We start from the raw sequence: 17,981 nt of genomic DNA, 5'->3' as shown, positions 1-17,981 counted from the left end.
TATGTATTTTTGGTGGTGTATGAATGCATGTAAGCTGTATTGAACTCGCAAGTTACTGTTTTATTATCAATGAATTCGCCGGTAAATATGCAAACGTGCATATACTTAAATATCCCTATAGGTCTACCTGTATGGGTGCACGGGTTTTATAGAAATACAACTCTATGAAGGGGTTAACCATTATGATAAATAGGGCCAGAACATGAATCAATGAATTAGGCATATATGTATATCTATAATGGAGAAAGCTTCCGAAACAAAGGAAGCACCAAATTTCAAAGATATTGAAATCAAATGTAACTGATCTACTCTATTTGCCATTTTTAATCCTTAAGCGGACTTTTAACCCGAAGACGAAACTTGGCTTGCTTTGATGAAACTCCAATTTTTTGCATCGGTTGTATTCAGATTGAGTCGGATTTCTCCAACCAATTTTACTGATATTTTCAAGTATTGTATAAAGAACGGATGTAGTATATGCTAACACTATTTCTCACAGTAAATAACATTAATATATTCCCTTCGATATGTCACGAAATGCAATGATTAAAATTATATTATAAAATAGTGAATATATACTCATAACAAATGGACCAGTTATTCGCGGTAGGATCTATTTATATATGTATATGGCTGCATTTGCGCTGTGGAAAGTGATTTTTCTTTTCCTTCCAATGGAAAATAACATCCACACTGGGTTGATTCCATGTCATATTGGTCTTTTATCGAAGACAACCACTATTTACGTTTGACAGTGAATGTAAATGTCAAATCTCAACCTCAATTAAGAATTTGGTTAGCAAACAAACAAAAACAATTTAGTTAAATTGGTTAAGTTCACAAGGTAGTTTTTATCATATCATTTGTTGGTAAATTTATAATAATTTCACAATTATTTTTTATTCTATATCTAATAGTGTTGTGCAATGGCTCATAAATGTGAAACGTTAGATTGTGGCAAAGAAGCTACCTTGCAATGCCCGACTTGCTTGAAGTTGGGCATACCAGGTTCCTATTTTTGTTCACAGGCTTGCTTTAAAGGATTCTGGAAGGAACATAAAGTTATTCATGCTCTGGCCGGTGAATATAATATTGTTATTTAAATACTATTATTGTTTGACTTTTGGATGGATAATTGAAAAATTTAGGGGGTGTCGGAAAACCACAGGTGGATAATACTGAAGCCGGTTACAATCCCTGGCCACATTATCGTTTTACTGGTAAGTTACGGCCGTATCCGCAAACATCTAAACGCCCTGTGCCCGAGAGTATAGAGCGACCCGACTATGCTGATCATCCATCTGGTCGGGCTGCCTCGGAAGAGGCCATGCGAGGAAATACTTCCATTAAAATCCTAGACGATGACGAAATTGAAGCTATGCGTGTTGCTGGTAGACTTGGTCGAGAATGTTTGGATGAGGCAGGCAAAGCTGTAGAAGTCGGAATCACAACGGATGAGTTAGATAGACTCGTACACGAGGCGGCCATTGAACGAGATTGTTATCCATCGCCACTAAACTATTACAACTTTCCTAAGTCTTGTTGTACTTCAGTTAATGAGGTAATATGCCATGGAATACCGGATTTGCGTCCATTACAAGATGGTGACATTTGTAACATTGATGTTACCGTCTATCATCATGGTTTTCATGGTGATCTTAACGAAACCTTTTTCGTTGGTAATGTTTCTGAAAAGCACAAAAAGCTGGTTCGTGTCACTTATGAATCACTTTGCAAAGCCATAGAATTGGTGAGGTATGTAAAAATATTGTGTCCCAACAGTTCTTAAAAATTATATTTTATATCAGGCCCGGAGTGAAATATAGGGAAATCGGTAACGTCATACAAAAATATGTGGCCCCACATGGTTTTAGCGTTGTGAAGAGCTACTGTGGCCATGGCATTCATCGGCTTTTCCATACTGCACCCAATGTACCTCACTATGCCAGTATGTAAAATAAATTTAATTTGCTCCACACTGATATAACTATGATTTCACTATATATTAATACAGAAAACTCGGCTGTTGGTGTTATGAAAGCTGGACATTGCTTTACAATTGAACCAATGATATCAGAAGGCGTATCGAAAAATGAACAATGGCCCGATAACTGGACCGCTGTGACTGGAGATGGCCATTATTCGGCACAATTTGAGCAAACTCTGTTGGTAACAGATAATGGTTGTGAAATTTTAACACGTCGTCGAGAAAATAATGGCCAACCCTGGTTCATGGACATGTTATAGGTCCCAAGAAAACACAAAGCATTAATAAACGGCGACACAGAATGCTGACAAAAATTACACTACCATGGAAAACACTCCTTTGATATTGAGTGCAAGTGTCATGCACTATTTTTATGCCTTTATCATTCGTTAAAAGTTTATAATTTTGAAATCGAGTTTTTATAAATTAATAAGACATATATTTAATAAATCGTTGCTAAATGCTACATATATTTTATACTATTTCCAAAAGGTAAGTTGTGGAAAAATGTGCTCTGTTCAAACAAAACTACTTCTCCAAAGGCGCGTAATTGAGCAATTTTTCGATTAGATCAACATGTCCCAACAGCATACGTCTGCAGCAATATCGTTTGAGTCCAAGAGCATCCAAAGCATCACTATAAAAAACATTTTGAAATCGCAAATTTGAAATTATTTGCACTGCTCTTACCCTTCCGTATATTCGGCTTGTAAAAGACCTAAATACGACTCCCATTTGTTACCAATAACTTTACCACATGTGAAACAACGAATTGGAATAATCATATTTGGAGTTTATTTTTATTTTATCAGGAACGCTAGAAACAAATATAAAAGGTACCACCACAATAAATTATTTTACACCAAATATATGACCATTTATATTGTCTAGTAAATCAGCAACAGAAACATGCTAATTCTAACACTCACAATAAAATTCAACTATTCACAATAATTGATAGGACTGTTATGATAGCGACTACAAGCCGAATGGTAATATGGTATTTGGTATCTAAGCATTTGGTAACGAATATTCCATTATTTAATTTAATATTTATATTATGTTGCAAGTTAATATTGCGGTTACTAAATAATCTAAACCTCTTCTTACGAATTATGTTGTTGTTATAGGCGAAAAAAGTTTTTCAAATACATTTTTGCATATTAAACATTTATTATTTATTAAGAACATAAAACTTGGTTACTATGTTTTTTTTGTTATTTGTTAACAAATTTAATTTTTTATTTGTATTTTTATATATTTCATAACGAGTTAAAAGTGTATATAAAAGTAGTATGGATGTTTATGTACCTTTGTGTTACATACATACTTATTTGACCTTTAGTAAGCAAATATTTCAGACTTCTTCGGTTCAACTGATTTTCACTCTTTAAATACGGTTATTGCGGTAGTTCAATTTAAAATGTTGAGCATAAAATTGGCAAACGCGATTTCTAATGCTATAATTATATAATTATGGAGATTTTCAAGATTAATCAGTGCATCTAATATCTCCATATATATTTAATAATATGGATGAAATAAAGCAACATCATTTATAGTTTGTAGATACAAAGCTGTTCATACTACATATTTAAGTATGTAAGTATTATTTATTTACTTATGTAAAAAAATATAATATAAATTAAATGTTAAAGAAAATTGTAAATATTTAATCTTATATGTTATAATAATATCGCCTTAATAAATATTTTGGCATACATTGATGAATTGTATAAATTTTCGCAATAAATCACTATGTCGCTAAATCGCAAATCACTCGAATGAAGCACCAATGAATAATGGTATGTAAGAGTACCACATTTAATTATTCTTCCACATAATTCTTCTTCCTGACTTAAATTGTTTCTGTGCTATTACAATATTTGAAACTAAAATATTTTATTTGCATATATTAGTAATGAAATAAGGTTTATGCATGTGCACATATGTACTATGCATATAAAATGTATATATCTATAATCTATATTGCTTTTTCATAACTTCTTCTTGTGAATATGAATATGTAAATATTTATGTAAATGTATTATATTGTAATTTGTCTCAACACAACCTTTTCTGTTTTCCATAAACTTTGCAAGCTTAATTTCGAACTTTAACAAAACCAGTATATATAAATATATAGTATTTTCATAAAATGTCTTTCTACACTATTACGCTATAGACTTCCCACTAACCATCCACGACGCTTTAGCAAATTCCACATCAAGCTCCTCTCTGCACACATTTTATATAAAGTTGTTTTTTTTAACTGCTTTGACGAGTTAACTTGTTTTTTTTGCCTAAAATACGCATTAACTGTTTCGACATATAGAAAGGCTTTTCTGGCGAGCCATCATTTCGTTCGCAGTCCTCCAAAAAGCACAGGAAGAGCGTGTCCACCGCCATGGAGTAGACGCCAAAAAAGACAGTTGTCATAATAAAGGCAGCCAACACAACAATCGTCACCGGCACCGCATTGTAGTGGAGTTGTATTAATTGCGGATTATTTACCACAAAGTAGTAGGTGCCAACGCCAGCAGCGGCCGTTAACAGTATTTTCGAGAGGAAGAACAAGAAATCGGTGACTTTGTCTACGGCGATTACACGCAAAAAGTTACGCATGACCAAATTGAAAGCATCTTTGGCGCTGGCGCAAAAATTCTTGCCGTGTATGGCACACATGATGTACGCGTTGCGGTTTAGAAAGCGTAAGAAAGTTTCAAGTAACCAAAAAAAGCATTTCATACAGCAGAGTATGGCTCGTGTTACTGAATTGTCGTACTTCTTCAATTTAGAATCGATATATTCTAGAGCCACACGTATCATGCGACATACGGCAAGAATTAACGAGCCAAATGCCAAGGTTCCGAGATGATAGAATATGGTTTGGCGGAAGGCCCGTCCCAAGGTGAAGTAGGGCACTTCACGTTTCTTGAATGTCCAGTACCATGTGGCAAAAGTAAGAGCCAACACCATGTCACTAAAGGCCGCAATGAAGAATGTCAACCAGAAGAAACCGAACACATTGTAGCAAATGGACCATGTTACAAACGGTGGATGTTCGATTTCAGCGAAGCTGCAAGAGGTTTGTCTACAAGGAATATGCTGGTCGAAATTAACAAAGCAGTTCAACTCAAAAATTTGAGGGTCACAGCGTCCGCCTACTTGATATTCGCTTGCCTGACCACTGCATTTGCAGTTCTCGTTTGAAACTCCTGTGTTGCTGTTGGGGTCCAATTGACGTATCATACGGAAAGATGGATTACCAATTGTGCCTAGATAAAGACCAACTGCAACCGCATATGTAACGGCCAAAATAAAAAGTATCCACGAAAAGATGGGAAAAAAAACAGTTGAGATAATGCTCGACACTGCTTTACTACCCTCCTTCGTCAACGCAATGGCTATATTGATTCGAGTTCGTAGAATAATAACCAACAATAGGATAACTACTAAACTGATGCTTAGAAAGATGGTTAAATACAACCAAGTGTTGGCTTCTTGAAATATATTCTTTACCGCTGCCTCTAAATTAATGGAATGGTTAGGCACAGTTGCCGTTTCGCGCCAAAAACGATATTGCTTAATGCTGTAATAAATTCCCATACTAAGTCCGACCAAAACGCCTAAAACAGATATCCACAAAATCGGGGCTGCGAACCACCGCATCAAGGCGATCAGAATCAACGATGCAACCAAAGTGCACATTAAGGCCATAAGTACAATGTACCATGAGTTCATAATATCTTCCACTATCTCTTCCCCAAGCTGCTGAGCGTCATGTGTGCCGTTGTAGAAGTGTGCAACCATGTTTCCTACCAACTTAGCCAGATGCGTGTCAGCTTGACGAACCTTTTGCTTGATAGTTTCGGCCTGTTCGGTACGACGCCGGCATTGTATAGGCTCTTCAACGGGCTGTTGCTTCGAGGATACACTAGGTTCGGGAATTGCTGTTAAGGCGAGCGCTTCCAACCTCATTTCCATCAAATTTGAATTGTCATCCATCAAAGCATCGAGGAGATTACGTGTTTCTCCTAGCACTAAGCTAGAATTCCGTGATCCATTTGACTCACGTCTGTTACGTGGCAGAAGGAAGGAGGGTATCAGTTCACAAATTTGAGGAGAGAACTCCCACATGCAACGGTTTAAAAATGGAGCACTCTTCACATACCAACGCGCACATCGTTCTTGGTCAATGGCTTTTTGCATGTCGTCTAAAGTATGTAGATTATTTCTATCAATATCGCTGAGACAAATCATGCGCTTCTTTAATTCAGCAAGTGGGAGTTTATTCTTCATTCTGTCCCAAATAAAAGTCTGTGTGGGACAACTTTCAACACAAACCTGTTGTGTAGGGCAGCCAGTGAGCGGTACAACAGGATCGATGCATTTTCCCAAATCGAAGAAAAATAAATACTTTTTATCCAGTACCGATGAATCGATTCCGCATTTGCGATTGAATGAGTCCGTTGGTACAACTAACTTATTGAGATCTCCATTGCGCACGGCATATTGTGCGATAAAGCCCCAGCCGCCTAAAAATAAGAAAAAGATCAGCAGACACGGCACATCTGTACAACTTCGGTTACGCCATTCTGGTCCGCGGAAATTTCGATCATACCGCATCGGCTTGCCATACTTTGTGATCAATTCACGATCTTCGGCCATTTTTCATAACGTCAATAGTTGAGAAAGTAGTTATGATTGAAAATACGTAGTGTGTTGTGCACTAGCGAATGAGGAGAAGATGACCCCGGAGGAGCTGAAAAGAAAACAAATAATTATACAACTATTTGTAATATCGCAAGCATATAATTTTGTTTGCATTTACTAAAGTATATACTTATGTATGTATTCTGGGCAAACAGACTAATTACTTGTTATGACGCCAAAAGCGATGCGAAACTAACTTAATTATTGCGATTCCACGCCGGCAAAATATGACGCTCCAGATAGTACTAAAACTTTGTATACATACATACATACATGAACTCAGTATGACTGCAAGGAAATTGCAAACATAACATAATATTCATAATATGAATTTCAAATAACCGTCCCCTGGGATTGAATTGGTTACAACTCTTTAGCCATGCAGTAGCAATTACACTATTTCCTAAGTTGAACACGGTAGTGTAGTGGTAAATGGTGAGGGCGACGAACCAAGAGCCAACAAGATTTTTATATGGAATTAAAGGCTGGGGGATTAAACGGTCCATTTAAGTATCGTTTTATTATTTGATTATTTTATCGTAATGAATATAATTATTGAACTCGCAAGATATTTAATATTTGATCTTGGAATCATAAATATTAGAAAAATGTGAACAACTAATTAACTTATTTTTATTTCATAATATTGAGTATTTCTCCAAAAGATTTATTTTTGAATTAATCCTGCCGATTCATATAAAGGGGAACTCCATAACTCAAACTTCTATAAGTCGAAGATTTCTATAACTCGAACTTTAGGATTGGCAATAGCGTTTAGAAATCAAATATCATATCTCCATAACTCGAAAACTTAAATTGGCAATAGAAGTAACATTGCATACAAATTTCCTTCCATAAATCGAACTTTTCGACCAAGGATTGTGGATTATGGTGATTCGAGTTAGAGAAGTTCCACTGTATATGTATGTACTGGTATGTAGCTACAAACCTGGTATGAATAAGCAGTTCAGCAAAGCAGTTAGTTAATTTAGAGCATTCGAACACGTTCACCTTTATATTTTTATACATGTATGTGCATACATTTGTAAATGTGTATTTTAGATCATATATGGAACACATGAGAAATTTGATTGACATTGTTACTCTATTTGATAAAGCATTCAGGCCCTGACTATAGGGGATATGGGTATATCGTACAGCGCGTCGCTTCTCTCGAAATCAATCTCCTGCAATCTTCTCATTTACATACATACATACATATGTATATAGAATATTATCAAAAAATATAGAAGAAAAGTAATTGAATATTGCATTGCAGCAAGTATTTCAATGGAAACCAAAAAATAGTAATTATATATTATATCTCCATCTATAAATAAATATGTATATTTCCTTAATTTTATTTTATCAAGTAAAAATCATTTCAATTCGGATATGATCTTTTTTTCCATTGAATAACATAATATACAAAAATAAAATCGCTTAATTTCATCAGATTTCTTTCAGTCACACCGATGTTTGTATATAATACAAAAGAGGGACCGAATTCATTATGTTGTGTATATAAGGCGGTGGAACTAATAAGGAATTTTGACCTCGGAAAGCACTACATTTAAAATAGTTATTTTTATTAAACTAACTAACTTGTAATATCTCACATATACCATATGGTATATTAACTTATATATTGCCCGATATATTCGGCCTTATGTCAACCAGAATATCAAAAATATCGTTATATTTGGTTTATGAGGTCATGACGAATTAATAAGTGATTTCATTCATATTCAGTGTCTTATCACATTATTCTTAGAAGTAGATTGTTTCGAAGTTTCATTAAGAAATTTACCGATATTTTTGGTATAATGTCAATCATTACGGATATTCTCATATTCGGTATGCGAGGGCTAGAAAAGATATTTTCAACACTATGCACTATTACTTTCTTAAAACTGATTTTTGCTCACCTCAAGGCAATCAAAAAATCAAAAAGAGAGATGCACTTGTAGTCGCCACTGTATTAATACACTCGTATGTGGATACATATGTATATGTATTTATGTGTATAAATATAATTAAATACTTTATACGCACTTATTTAGTTAAATAATTGTATATTAATTTGCTTTTATCTGTTATATTCCGCCGCGTTTGATCTATTCCAGTGATCACGTTCAACTGTGCTCAAGCAAACACAGCCAGTTGATATGACAATTTCAAACCCATGACACATACTTCACAACATACCAGGGCGGTCCGATAAGTACATACGCTTTAAAAATAAAAACGAAAACTTTTTATTTCTTAACATAATCTCCTGTTAACTAGATTCAATTTGCCCTACACTAGTCTAACTTATTTAACACATCCGAAAAATGCATAGAGATCTAGAAATGATGACGGAAAAGTCCACTGCTCCTACTCAAACACTACTGGAAAGTGATTTCGTGAGTAAAAGCTATACCCATCGCATCAACAATTTTCTCATGCTCAATATATTATGCAGGCTATGACCTTCGCGGTCTTTTAGAATGATACTGTTATCAGTTATCTCGCGCACTTTCAATCAAAAGTCTGTCAGTGTGAGATCGTGGATTTTTGTCACGCTCTGGCTGACTTCCTAAATGTATTTTGCTTTGCATTCGAACAAAATATACATATATCACATTTCCAAACGCAGTTGCACAAACTTTGATAGAGTATCGTATTCCTAATGGCAACGCTACGCAATAAATGCACAAAAAAAGCAATCAACGCATCACTAAATTTGTTGATGCCATTGTTCAATACAATAGCGACCGAAGAAGAAAGGTTAGCAATTATTTTTACTATTTTTGCAGTATTACAAGCGATTAAACACATCATTTGGCATCTCATTAATGTGTTAAATTTTTTTGTTTTTGTTTTTTGTCCTTGAAACATTTTTCTGCACAAATAATTCAGACAGTCCTTTACGCTTTCCTAAAAGTATTCTTGTTATTTACAATTAATTTCTTTTTTTCACATCAATGACATTTAGGAAGTCAGCCTCTCTTCCATCGTATCTGTTTTCGGGGTATCTTCGAGTGGCTCATCATAAATAAAGGTGCGAGACCACGCCGAAACTCATTAAACCACATTTGCACGGTTGCCATCGAAGGAGAATAGTCATCTTAAACATCTTGGATGCTGGCTATTTGATATCACCAACTATGCCGTCTACCAGTATGTACTATACGATGGAAAATTTATCTTGCGCTGTTAACGCCATTGGGTATTATAAGGTTAAGTACTTATCAGGCCTCGACGTATGTTTGGACGTACCCAGCAGGCAAACCCGGAATAAGTTGAGCAAAACTCCAAGTTCAAATTATAATAATGTTGGTCATATCACTTGTCAGCATTTATACTGTCTCTCGGTTTACACTGTACGGTACGATAACCGAGACGCACTGTCATACATATGTATATAGATATCTCGACTTTTAAATCTAAATTTTTGTTGCACAGAGTTTTCTAAAGTGATGCATTCCAAAGCAAACAACTTTGAAGTTTATTTTTAGTAAATTTTGCGAAATGTTTAAAAATTGTACATGTGTGTGGAATAAACTAACTTTCGGCACGTTTCTGTGTGAATTTCCATATTTGAAATGGGATTATTAATTAATTGCTTCTAAAAAAGGACCCTTTATCATCTTATGTACAAATACACTTGAATTTCAGGCCGTGACAATATCTCCATATGGTGATGTTTAAGATAATAATTCAATTAGTTTAATCGTCAATGTACTCAACTTTACATGTAAGTACATATTTATGTATATATGTACATATGTACTATGTATGGATCTTTTCTTGTCCCATTTGTTTAAAATAAGCGTTCATAAAGAAATGAGGCATTTTATGTTATGAGTAAACGAAACAATCTCATTCCAATGAAATTATGCATAATTGTCTGCGGTTCATTATCAGCAAGTGGCTTTTATTGTTTCACTAGAAAAGATTCGAAAATTCATTTTTAAATTGTGATTGTAAGCAGAAGATATGTACTACAAAAAGAAACACACACATACATATGTACATAGATACATGCATATATTGACTATTGAAAATTAAAAGAATAAATTGTAGTCTTGTACCCTCTGGCTGACTGATAATAGAAATTGATATACATATCTACATATGTACACACAGTGTTTTCATTTGCTTAAGTATACTCGTATTGATGCAAAAGTATCTTTTAATTAGGGTGTTTCTAAATCACGCATTTATCTTCTGGAAACGACTTAAAAAGAAGTAAACTTTATTATAAACAATAACTTCCATTGTTCACTTTTTATTTTAGTGCTCACGTTTATAACTGAAACCTTTCTTTTTCACACAAACCGCTTTTGTGATCCGCTCAATTGAGCGTTCCTCAAATAACTAACCAGTTTCACTTTTGTTAAACCAATCCTAACTGCTCGAGTCACACAACTGCAGTCACATTCGTCGCACGGTCTTTTTTGTTGTTGTTGGCGCTTAAACTCTCCAGTTGAATTGATGTTCATATCTTTCTCCTAATTTCAGAGCTATAAATTCAACTACTAACAACAATGTGCTCGTGTGCTTTGTATGCAATTGTGCAACAACAAAAACTGTCTAGCAACAGTCTACAAAGCTTTTACGAGTACACCCTTAGAACTTTCATTGTTACACTTCTTTGTTATCAACGACATAAATTTAAATTTCACATATACTATATAAAGGGTTTCCGAACATGGACAATAACTGCAAATTTTGAATATCACACCAAGAAAGTAATCGCAACTGCGTAAGTCAAACAGCATTTGTTGAATAAAGTGGCACACAAATATACATATGTATGTATGTATATATATGCATATGTATAAAAGCGTGCATATTGACTTTTCGTTTCACCTTACCATGGAGTTCTTTGCCACTCATACCGGACGGGGAATGGCAATTTCCTTTGTTCTGAGGAAACAGTTCATAGAATGAAATTGCAAGTTGTTGACTTTTATTGTGTGCCGTTATCCTCTTGCCTTTTTGCACTTTTAGAAATACTGCTTAGTTCTTTTTATACTCTATATGCATGTTGCTCAGATACTATAGCAGTTTTGTTCACCTAACGCTTGTTAGTAACACCTAAAACTAAACAAGTTATATATAGTGTTATATATGTATGTATGCCAAAAATCATCAGTATGACATGACGAGTTGAACTCCAAATGTTTGTCTGCCCGGTACTGGTACTTGGTACACATGTTCCTTGGCCCACTCAATAAAGTTAACTGAAAAGTATTAAGTGCTATGACTAATCCATAAACAAAGCTCTACTAGTGAAATTTAATACGGTGGCTCACACTAGGGAGGAGCATATTTTGTTGAAACCTTTTTGCAAAAGTGGGCATTACCCCTTCCTCTAATAGGTTTATAGTATATATCTTCTAAACCAACAAAGCTATATGTATAAACTAAACTTACTAGACACATTTCCTTTTAATATCCCATTATATCAATATTTAAATTAAGAAAACGGATGTTAATGGATCTGATAATAATCATCACCATGTTCTATACGATGGTAAATCGCATGTATATTTTAAATAAATGTGTACCTTACGTACATAACTTAAGGCAAGGCTCAATTATCACCATGCCATCCAAGACACTTGAGACAGTAATAAAAAAACCAAGCAAAAAGTGCTAAAAATCCCAAAATAATTTTTCACTTTTGCATTTATTACGTTTCCGGTACGTAATTTGAATTAACGAATTAACAGTTGCCTGTTATCATCCTGAGTCGTATGACGTCATTCTGTTGTTAAGTTGTCGCTATCATTCTTGATATCCAAGCATTCTCGGCAATTAAAGTAGGGAGATATTCCGAGTATGAGTTGTGTCTTAAATTTTAAACATGTATCTCTATCTTGTCTTGTTATTCGCGATATTATAATATATTCTCAGAATATTAATAAATATATAATATTATGACGGAAATCTATATTAAAAAAAATCATAACAAAATATTTAAGCGCTACCGACAAACTAGAGTCTAAAAATATTCATTCATATGATTTAAACTCTAATATGATACCAAATAGTCACTTAATTGTTTAATATTAGCTTAATATAGACCAATGAACCTGTAACTTACCCAGCAGTCCAGCAGTTAAAGAAGAAAATGTAAATTACACAACGTGTCTGAGCACACTCTTATTTCACTCATATAACGCTGAATACACAAAATTTGTAAAACTTAAAAAAACAATTATTTTTGCGTTCTAGTTTAAGTTCTAGTATGTTTTACAAGATTTTAACGCTCAAAATGGAAATTGTTTTACTTTCCATTCTCTGCACAAACACAATAGAATTTTACAGGTACGTCGATTAGTGTTTTCTTTTAGATATGCCTCACTTAGCAAACAAAATACATTGGTACACATTCCTACATATATTATCTCAACAGCTGAGCAAAAGTGTTGCTAACGCTTAATACAACGCATTATGCATATTGCCCGGTTGTTTAGGTTAAGTTTAAGTAAAAAAATTAACACAAATAAAATAATAAATAAATATATTTAGAATGACTAAAACAATGTTTACCAACTTTAATATAGATAATAAATATACTACATATGCTTGCATTGGTGTCAAGTTAAATAAAATACATAAATTGTAATGTGTAAGTGTAACTAGCGCCACCTATATGTGAGTTTGGTAAAATTAACTCTTAGAAAGTAAATGGGGTGGTAATGACTTGCGCCAAACAAAAGTTAATATTCTAGTGGCTAGTGGCTAGTAGAGGAATCTACTAGCACCAATTGGAGATCATGAGGACAGCAAATTATTTTCTCATTTATTCTGGATCAACTAACATAAAATTCTGTTTAATTTCTTTATAACAGTCCGTCGATGTAGTTTATTTAATTATTATTAAATACAGATAATTTTTGATTCTAATGCTGGATACGTGAAATTTTTTTTATTTTTTTTCTTTCTTTTTTTCATTTTCTACATATCTACATTGTGTTAATTATAATTGACCTTGCGTTGTAAACAAGTATGTATGTATGTATGTATATGTATATATGTAATATTTGTTTACTTTGTTTGAAAGTTTGTCGTTCATTAAAGAATAAATAGTGCGAACGTGACACAAGTCGACGACAAGCCTGCACACGTGGAAGTGCGTGTATGTGTATACGCATATACATACGTACATGTGTATGCGTGTAAGTAGAATGACCGGCAAGCCTCCAATGCACAGCCATGAATTTATTAATATTTTTGGCATAGTCTCAGAATAATATTTACATACATACATACGTAGTATATACAGACAAATAAGTTTTTCAAAATTAGAAATTTCATTAAACTTACAATTTTTCAAAAAACTATAAAATATATATTTATACCCAGTTTTATTTATCTACTTCGCATAAAGTTTTATGAACATACATACCTTACAACATGTATTCCGTAATTTTGTTTGTTGCAGTTCGCTATTGTTTGGCTCCTGACGTCTGCATCCAATGCCTTTGTTACATGATTAATGCAATCCTAAGTGTAATATCATATTATATCCATACGATATAGAGGGACTCTTTTAAAATTCTGCCTCGATAGTAAAATTTTAAATATTGTATTATGTCCTGGTCGAAAAGTTCAATTTATTGAAGGAAATTTGTAAATCCTATTGACAATTCAAAAGTTCGAGTTATGGAAGTTCCACTGTATGTATGTATGTTTATATGATCGAACTATCAAAATGAAATTAATTTATGAACTGAATGAATGTCGAAAATTAGTGAGTCACTGACGGAATCGAATATTCCAAAAACTGCATACTTTTCATTGTAAACAAATATCAATCAACAACTTAAGTAAATATGAATATGTATGTAGATACATACATACATATGTACATATGTATACTTCCGAATCTGTATTGAAGGTCGATTAAACTTTCTAGAAGACCTCAAAAATTCAACATGCTTACAAGTATGTACATACATACATATGCATATCCATATCCATACATACATATGTTTGTACAGTGACGTACGATAGCATAAAAATAATTCAATCATTTAAAATTTGGTAATTCAAGTTTTGGTCCTATCATTTTCATTTCATTAAATCGGAACTCCGTTTTATACATATTTGTTGTAAGGTAGTTGGAAAACAGAATATGCATGAGTTCAAGGTTACGCTCTCAGCGATTTGAAGAATATCAGCTGTTTTGATGACGTCACATATCAGTTACTTAATGTACGAGTCTGTGTATGTACATTAGGGTGGCCCTTAGTTGTATAGAGGATAAAAAAAGTTTCTGGATTCTCGAACGCACCCCCTAGAAATATGCGAATAGCCCAAAAACTAGTATATACAAAGTTTTGGGTCAATCAAAAAAGGTTTAGAGGTTGCGCAAGGAGCTTGAAATCCTGAAAAAATAAGAATTTTTGCCATTTTTATGTCTCAGACTTCCATATTTCAAAGTCACATTATCCCATACTGGTTTTCCATACCGTAATAAGATAATAAGAATAACATTCGAACCGTTATAACGGTATATCACGAGCATGCGACGCTTGAGAATGCACCACATTAAATTTACTTTCATATTTGTATTTCTGTAACTCTATCATCAATCGACCGATTTTTAAGATTGTGGTAATTTTGGAAATGTAATAAAATGCAGATCTTATTACGGTATGGAAACCAGATAGTGTGGCTTTGAAATATGTATGTCTCCATATGACAAAAATTCTTATTTTTTCAGGATTTCAAGCTCCTTGCGCAACCTCTAAACCTTTTTTGATTGACCCAAAACTTTGTATATACTAGTTTTTGGCCTATTCGCATATTTGCGATCGAGAATCGGAATACTTTGGAAAATAAGGGCCACCCTAATGTACATACATATGCTCTTTCTATCTATGGACGCTGACAAATATTGTGCAATTTTTTTATGATATTATACATACATATACAGATATTTTGATTTTTTAAACTCTCGCAACATGTTGCACAGAGTATTATAGTTTTGTTCATATAACGGTTGTTTGTATCACCCAGAAATAAAAGAGTTAGACATAACTTTGGTAAAAATTAAGATATCTTAATGAAACTTGGAACACATGGTCAAAATCGATCCACTGCCACACCCACAAAATGCCGGAAACCATAAATAAACCTATTGGTACAAAGGATCGCATTAGGGAGGGGCACATTTGGATGTAATTTTTATTAAGTGGGCGTGGCCCCGCCCTAAAATAGGTTTTTTGTATATATCTTGCAAACCAAAAAACTGTATAAACCAAACTTTCTGCAGTCGTTTCTTTTCGCGAAAAACGTCAGAAACACCAAATTTTACATAAGAAATGGCAGATGGAAGCTGCACTCAGATTTTTTTACAAAATGGAAAAGGGCGTGCCGTCGCTCACTTATGGGTCAAAAACCATGTCTTTAGGAACTACTCGACCGACTTCAACGAAATTCGGTATATAATATTTTCTTGACACCCTGACAACACGGATGAGCGAAATCGGTTCACAATCACGCCAACTTCCTATATAACTATATAATATCGGCAAATCTTTCAAACATTTTGATTTAATTCAGAGGACATTTTTTTCTCCAAAAATTTGTTAAAATCGGATCAGGACTCCCATATACGGGAGCTTGCGGGCTTTATTCCGCATATATCGTTTAATATGTGAGATATCTTAGTAAAATTAAGTGAGCATATAGTCTTGTATATATGTAGTGTAGCTTGGTGGGGGAAAATGAGTGAAATGATGATTTTCGTTATTCTATTGGACTTTATGCCGAATATATGGGTCAAATTGTGTATCTTAATAAAATCCATCAATAAATTGCGAGAGTATAAAATTTTCGGTTGCACCCGAACTTAGCCTTTCCTTACTTGTTTTTATTTCACTTTGCATAAAGTTAATCTATTTCTAATGTGCACATATCTAATGATATATGTATGTATGCATATGGTACATATAGTATATATATATATGTACATATACATGCACATACCAAATGCCTCTATTGTTATCTCTGCCGATTAGCTGAAATTTAGTAAACAGTTGAAAATTTACAAAATAGCGCTGATAAGTACACATCTGCTAACTGTTTTGAAAACATTCTCAATACTAGGTGTTTTCATATTACTGTACATTAGCGATAATTCGAACCAATTACAGCCAAACTTGTTTCAGCTACCACACTTCCTTCCTATGGTTTGCTTCGGAAAGAGTTGTGGCACTATTTTCCAAAGGAAAATATATTTATGTATATTAGCATTCTTCATATGTTGAAACATGAAGAATTCAAGTTTTATCCAGTTAGTAGGTGTTGACTTTGCGCACTCTCGAGTTATAGAGAGCACACTGTTTAAAGGAATTAGAGGTGCCATTGAAATTTGTTATCAGGCTAGTAAACAAATTTTTTAAATATACATTCATATGTATGTACGTATGCACGTATGTATATCAAGCAATAAACTAAAATGCATATATAAATATATAGGTAGGTACATCGTAAATATAGATTAGCTTTTGCAAGATTGTTCGTACACATTTTAATATTTGTTTACAACTGTGTTTCAGAATTTATAAATAAATTCTCTTTTATAATACAACACGTGTTACTTATCTGTAAAACGTTTTAGAAATCGTTTTTTGAACTTAACTTGAAACTAAGTTGCGCCTTTCTCTTGTTATGTGAACTTGTGGATTGGTTTAATTAGCACAAATTCAGTTATATGCATATGTGTATATTTAAAAATTTTGGATGAATTGGCACCAATGTAGTTATTGCAAAAAATTGTAGCCTTTATTTCCCTAGGTATTGGTCAAAAAGTAAATCAAATATTTCGGAAAGCTACTTTACCGAAAAAAAAACAAAAAAATACTTTACTTTAAATAAAGTATAAAAGAACATGTTTTTGTATTTGCTTTCCCAGCCACTTTGGTTAGTTTCCTTGTCCACCTATTTTAATAAATGTAAACATGCATATACATACATATATACATATATATATATACATACATATGTATATATATATATATATGTATGTATATATGTATGTATATATACATATGTATGTATATATATATATGTATATGTATGTACCTAAGGATATGTATGCGTTTATATTCATTGTATTATTGTTTTCCTCTGAAATACATATTTAAAGATCTTCCAATTAGGCTGTATGTATAATTGTAAATGTATATAGTCTGTTATTATATTGGATTTATAGATACTATTTTTAGATCAGAGTCTCCATATGCCAGGAGATCTTTTGTTTCGATTT

At 33.4% G+C, this 17,981-nt stretch overlaps 3 protein-coding genes and 1 long non-coding RNA gene across 10 annotated transcripts; 2 read left to right on the top strand and 2 right to left on the bottom strand.

The window, feature by feature from the left end:
- The first annotated feature begins 696 nt into the window (after positions 1-696).
- Positions 697-2,453, top strand: LOC105214346 (methionine aminopeptidase 1). Its single transcript, XM_011187716.3, has 5 exons — positions 697-844; positions 918-1,080; positions 1,149-1,755; positions 1,809-1,948; positions 2,015-2,453. Exons 2-5 carry the CDS (start codon positions 927-929, stop codon positions 2,245-2,247), a joined length of 1,134 nt encoding a protein of 377 aa, XP_011186018.1. The 5' UTR covers positions 697-844; positions 918-926; the 3' UTR covers positions 2,248-2,453.
- Positions 2,399-2,928, bottom strand: LOC105214353 (DNA-directed RNA polymerases I, II, and III subunit RPABC5). Its single transcript, XM_029041697.2, has 2 exons — positions 2,678-2,928; positions 2,399-2,624 (listed from the first exon to the last, which is right to left on the bottom strand). The coding sequence occupies exons 1-2, from the start codon at positions 2,770-2,772 to the stop codon at positions 2,516-2,518; spliced, it is 204 nt and encodes a 67-aa protein (XP_028897530.1). The 5' UTR covers positions 2,773-2,928; the 3' UTR covers positions 2,399-2,515.
- Positions 2,929-3,542: 614 nt separating this feature from the next.
- LOC105214352 (choline transporter-like 2) lies at positions 3,543-13,087 on the bottom strand. Of its 7 annotated transcripts, none has more exons than XM_011187723.3 (2): positions 12,804-13,087; positions 3,543-6,752 (listed from the first exon to the last, which is right to left on the bottom strand). In XM_011187723.3, the coding sequence occupies exon 2, from the start codon at positions 6,656-6,658 to the stop codon at positions 4,256-4,258; it is 2,403 nt and encodes an 800-aa protein (XP_011186025.1). In that variant the 5' UTR covers positions 6,659-6,752; positions 12,804-13,087; the 3' UTR covers positions 3,543-4,255. The 7 variants fall into 7 exon arrangements, with proteins under 7 accessions (XP_011186025.1, XP_011186026.1, XP_011186031.1 ...); XM_011187724.3 differs by lacking the exon at positions 12,804-13,087 and adding an exon at positions 10,996-11,279; XM_011187729.3 differs by lacking the exon at positions 12,804-13,087 and adding an exon at positions 11,074-11,279.
- On the top strand, positions 9,189-10,456 carry LOC128922694 (uncharacterized). Its single transcript, XR_008471875.1, has 2 exons — positions 9,189-9,475; positions 9,684-10,456. It is a non-coding gene; the product is annotated as an uncharacterized LOC128922694 (long non-coding RNA).
- Positions 13,088-17,981: the final 4,894 nt, after the last annotated feature.

The sequence above is a fragment of the Zeugodacus cucurbitae genome, chromosome 2, assembly GCF_028554725.1.
Source record: "Zeugodacus cucurbitae isolate PBARC_wt_2022May chromosome 2, idZeuCucr1.2, whole genome shotgun sequence".
In the NCBI taxonomy this organism is placed as follows: Eukaryota; Metazoa; Arthropoda; class Insecta; order Diptera; family Tephritidae; genus Zeugodacus; species Zeugodacus cucurbitae.
This window is presented reverse-complemented; position numbering and strand designations above follow the sequence as displayed.

Excerpts from the sequence above, each read along its gene's own strand:
- LOC105214346 (XM_011187716.3), top strand. The coding sequence starts at position 927 with ATGGCTCATAAATGTGAAACGTTAGATTGTGGCAAAGAAGCTACCTTG. Across the intron at positions 1,081-1,148 it reads AGTTATTCATGCTCTGGCCG|GGGGTGTCGGAAAACCACAG; the intron begins GTGAATATAATA and ends TGAAAAATTTAG. Across the intron at positions 1,949-2,014 it reads CAATGTACCTCACTATGCCA|AAAACTCGGCTGTTGGTGTT; the intron begins GTATGTAAAATA and ends ATATTAATACAG.
- LOC105214353 (XM_029041697.2), bottom strand. The coding sequence starts at position 2,772 with ATGATTATTCCAATTCGTTGTTTCACATGTGGTAAAGTTATTGGTAAC. Across the intron at positions 2,625-2,677 it reads CAAGCCGAATATACGGAAGG|TGATGCTTTGGATGCTCTTG; the intron begins GTAAGAGCAGTG and ends TGTTTTTTATAG.
- LOC105214352 (XM_011187723.3), bottom strand. The coding sequence starts at position 6,658 with ATGGCCGAAGATCGTGAATTGATCACAAAGTATGGCAAGCCGATGCGG.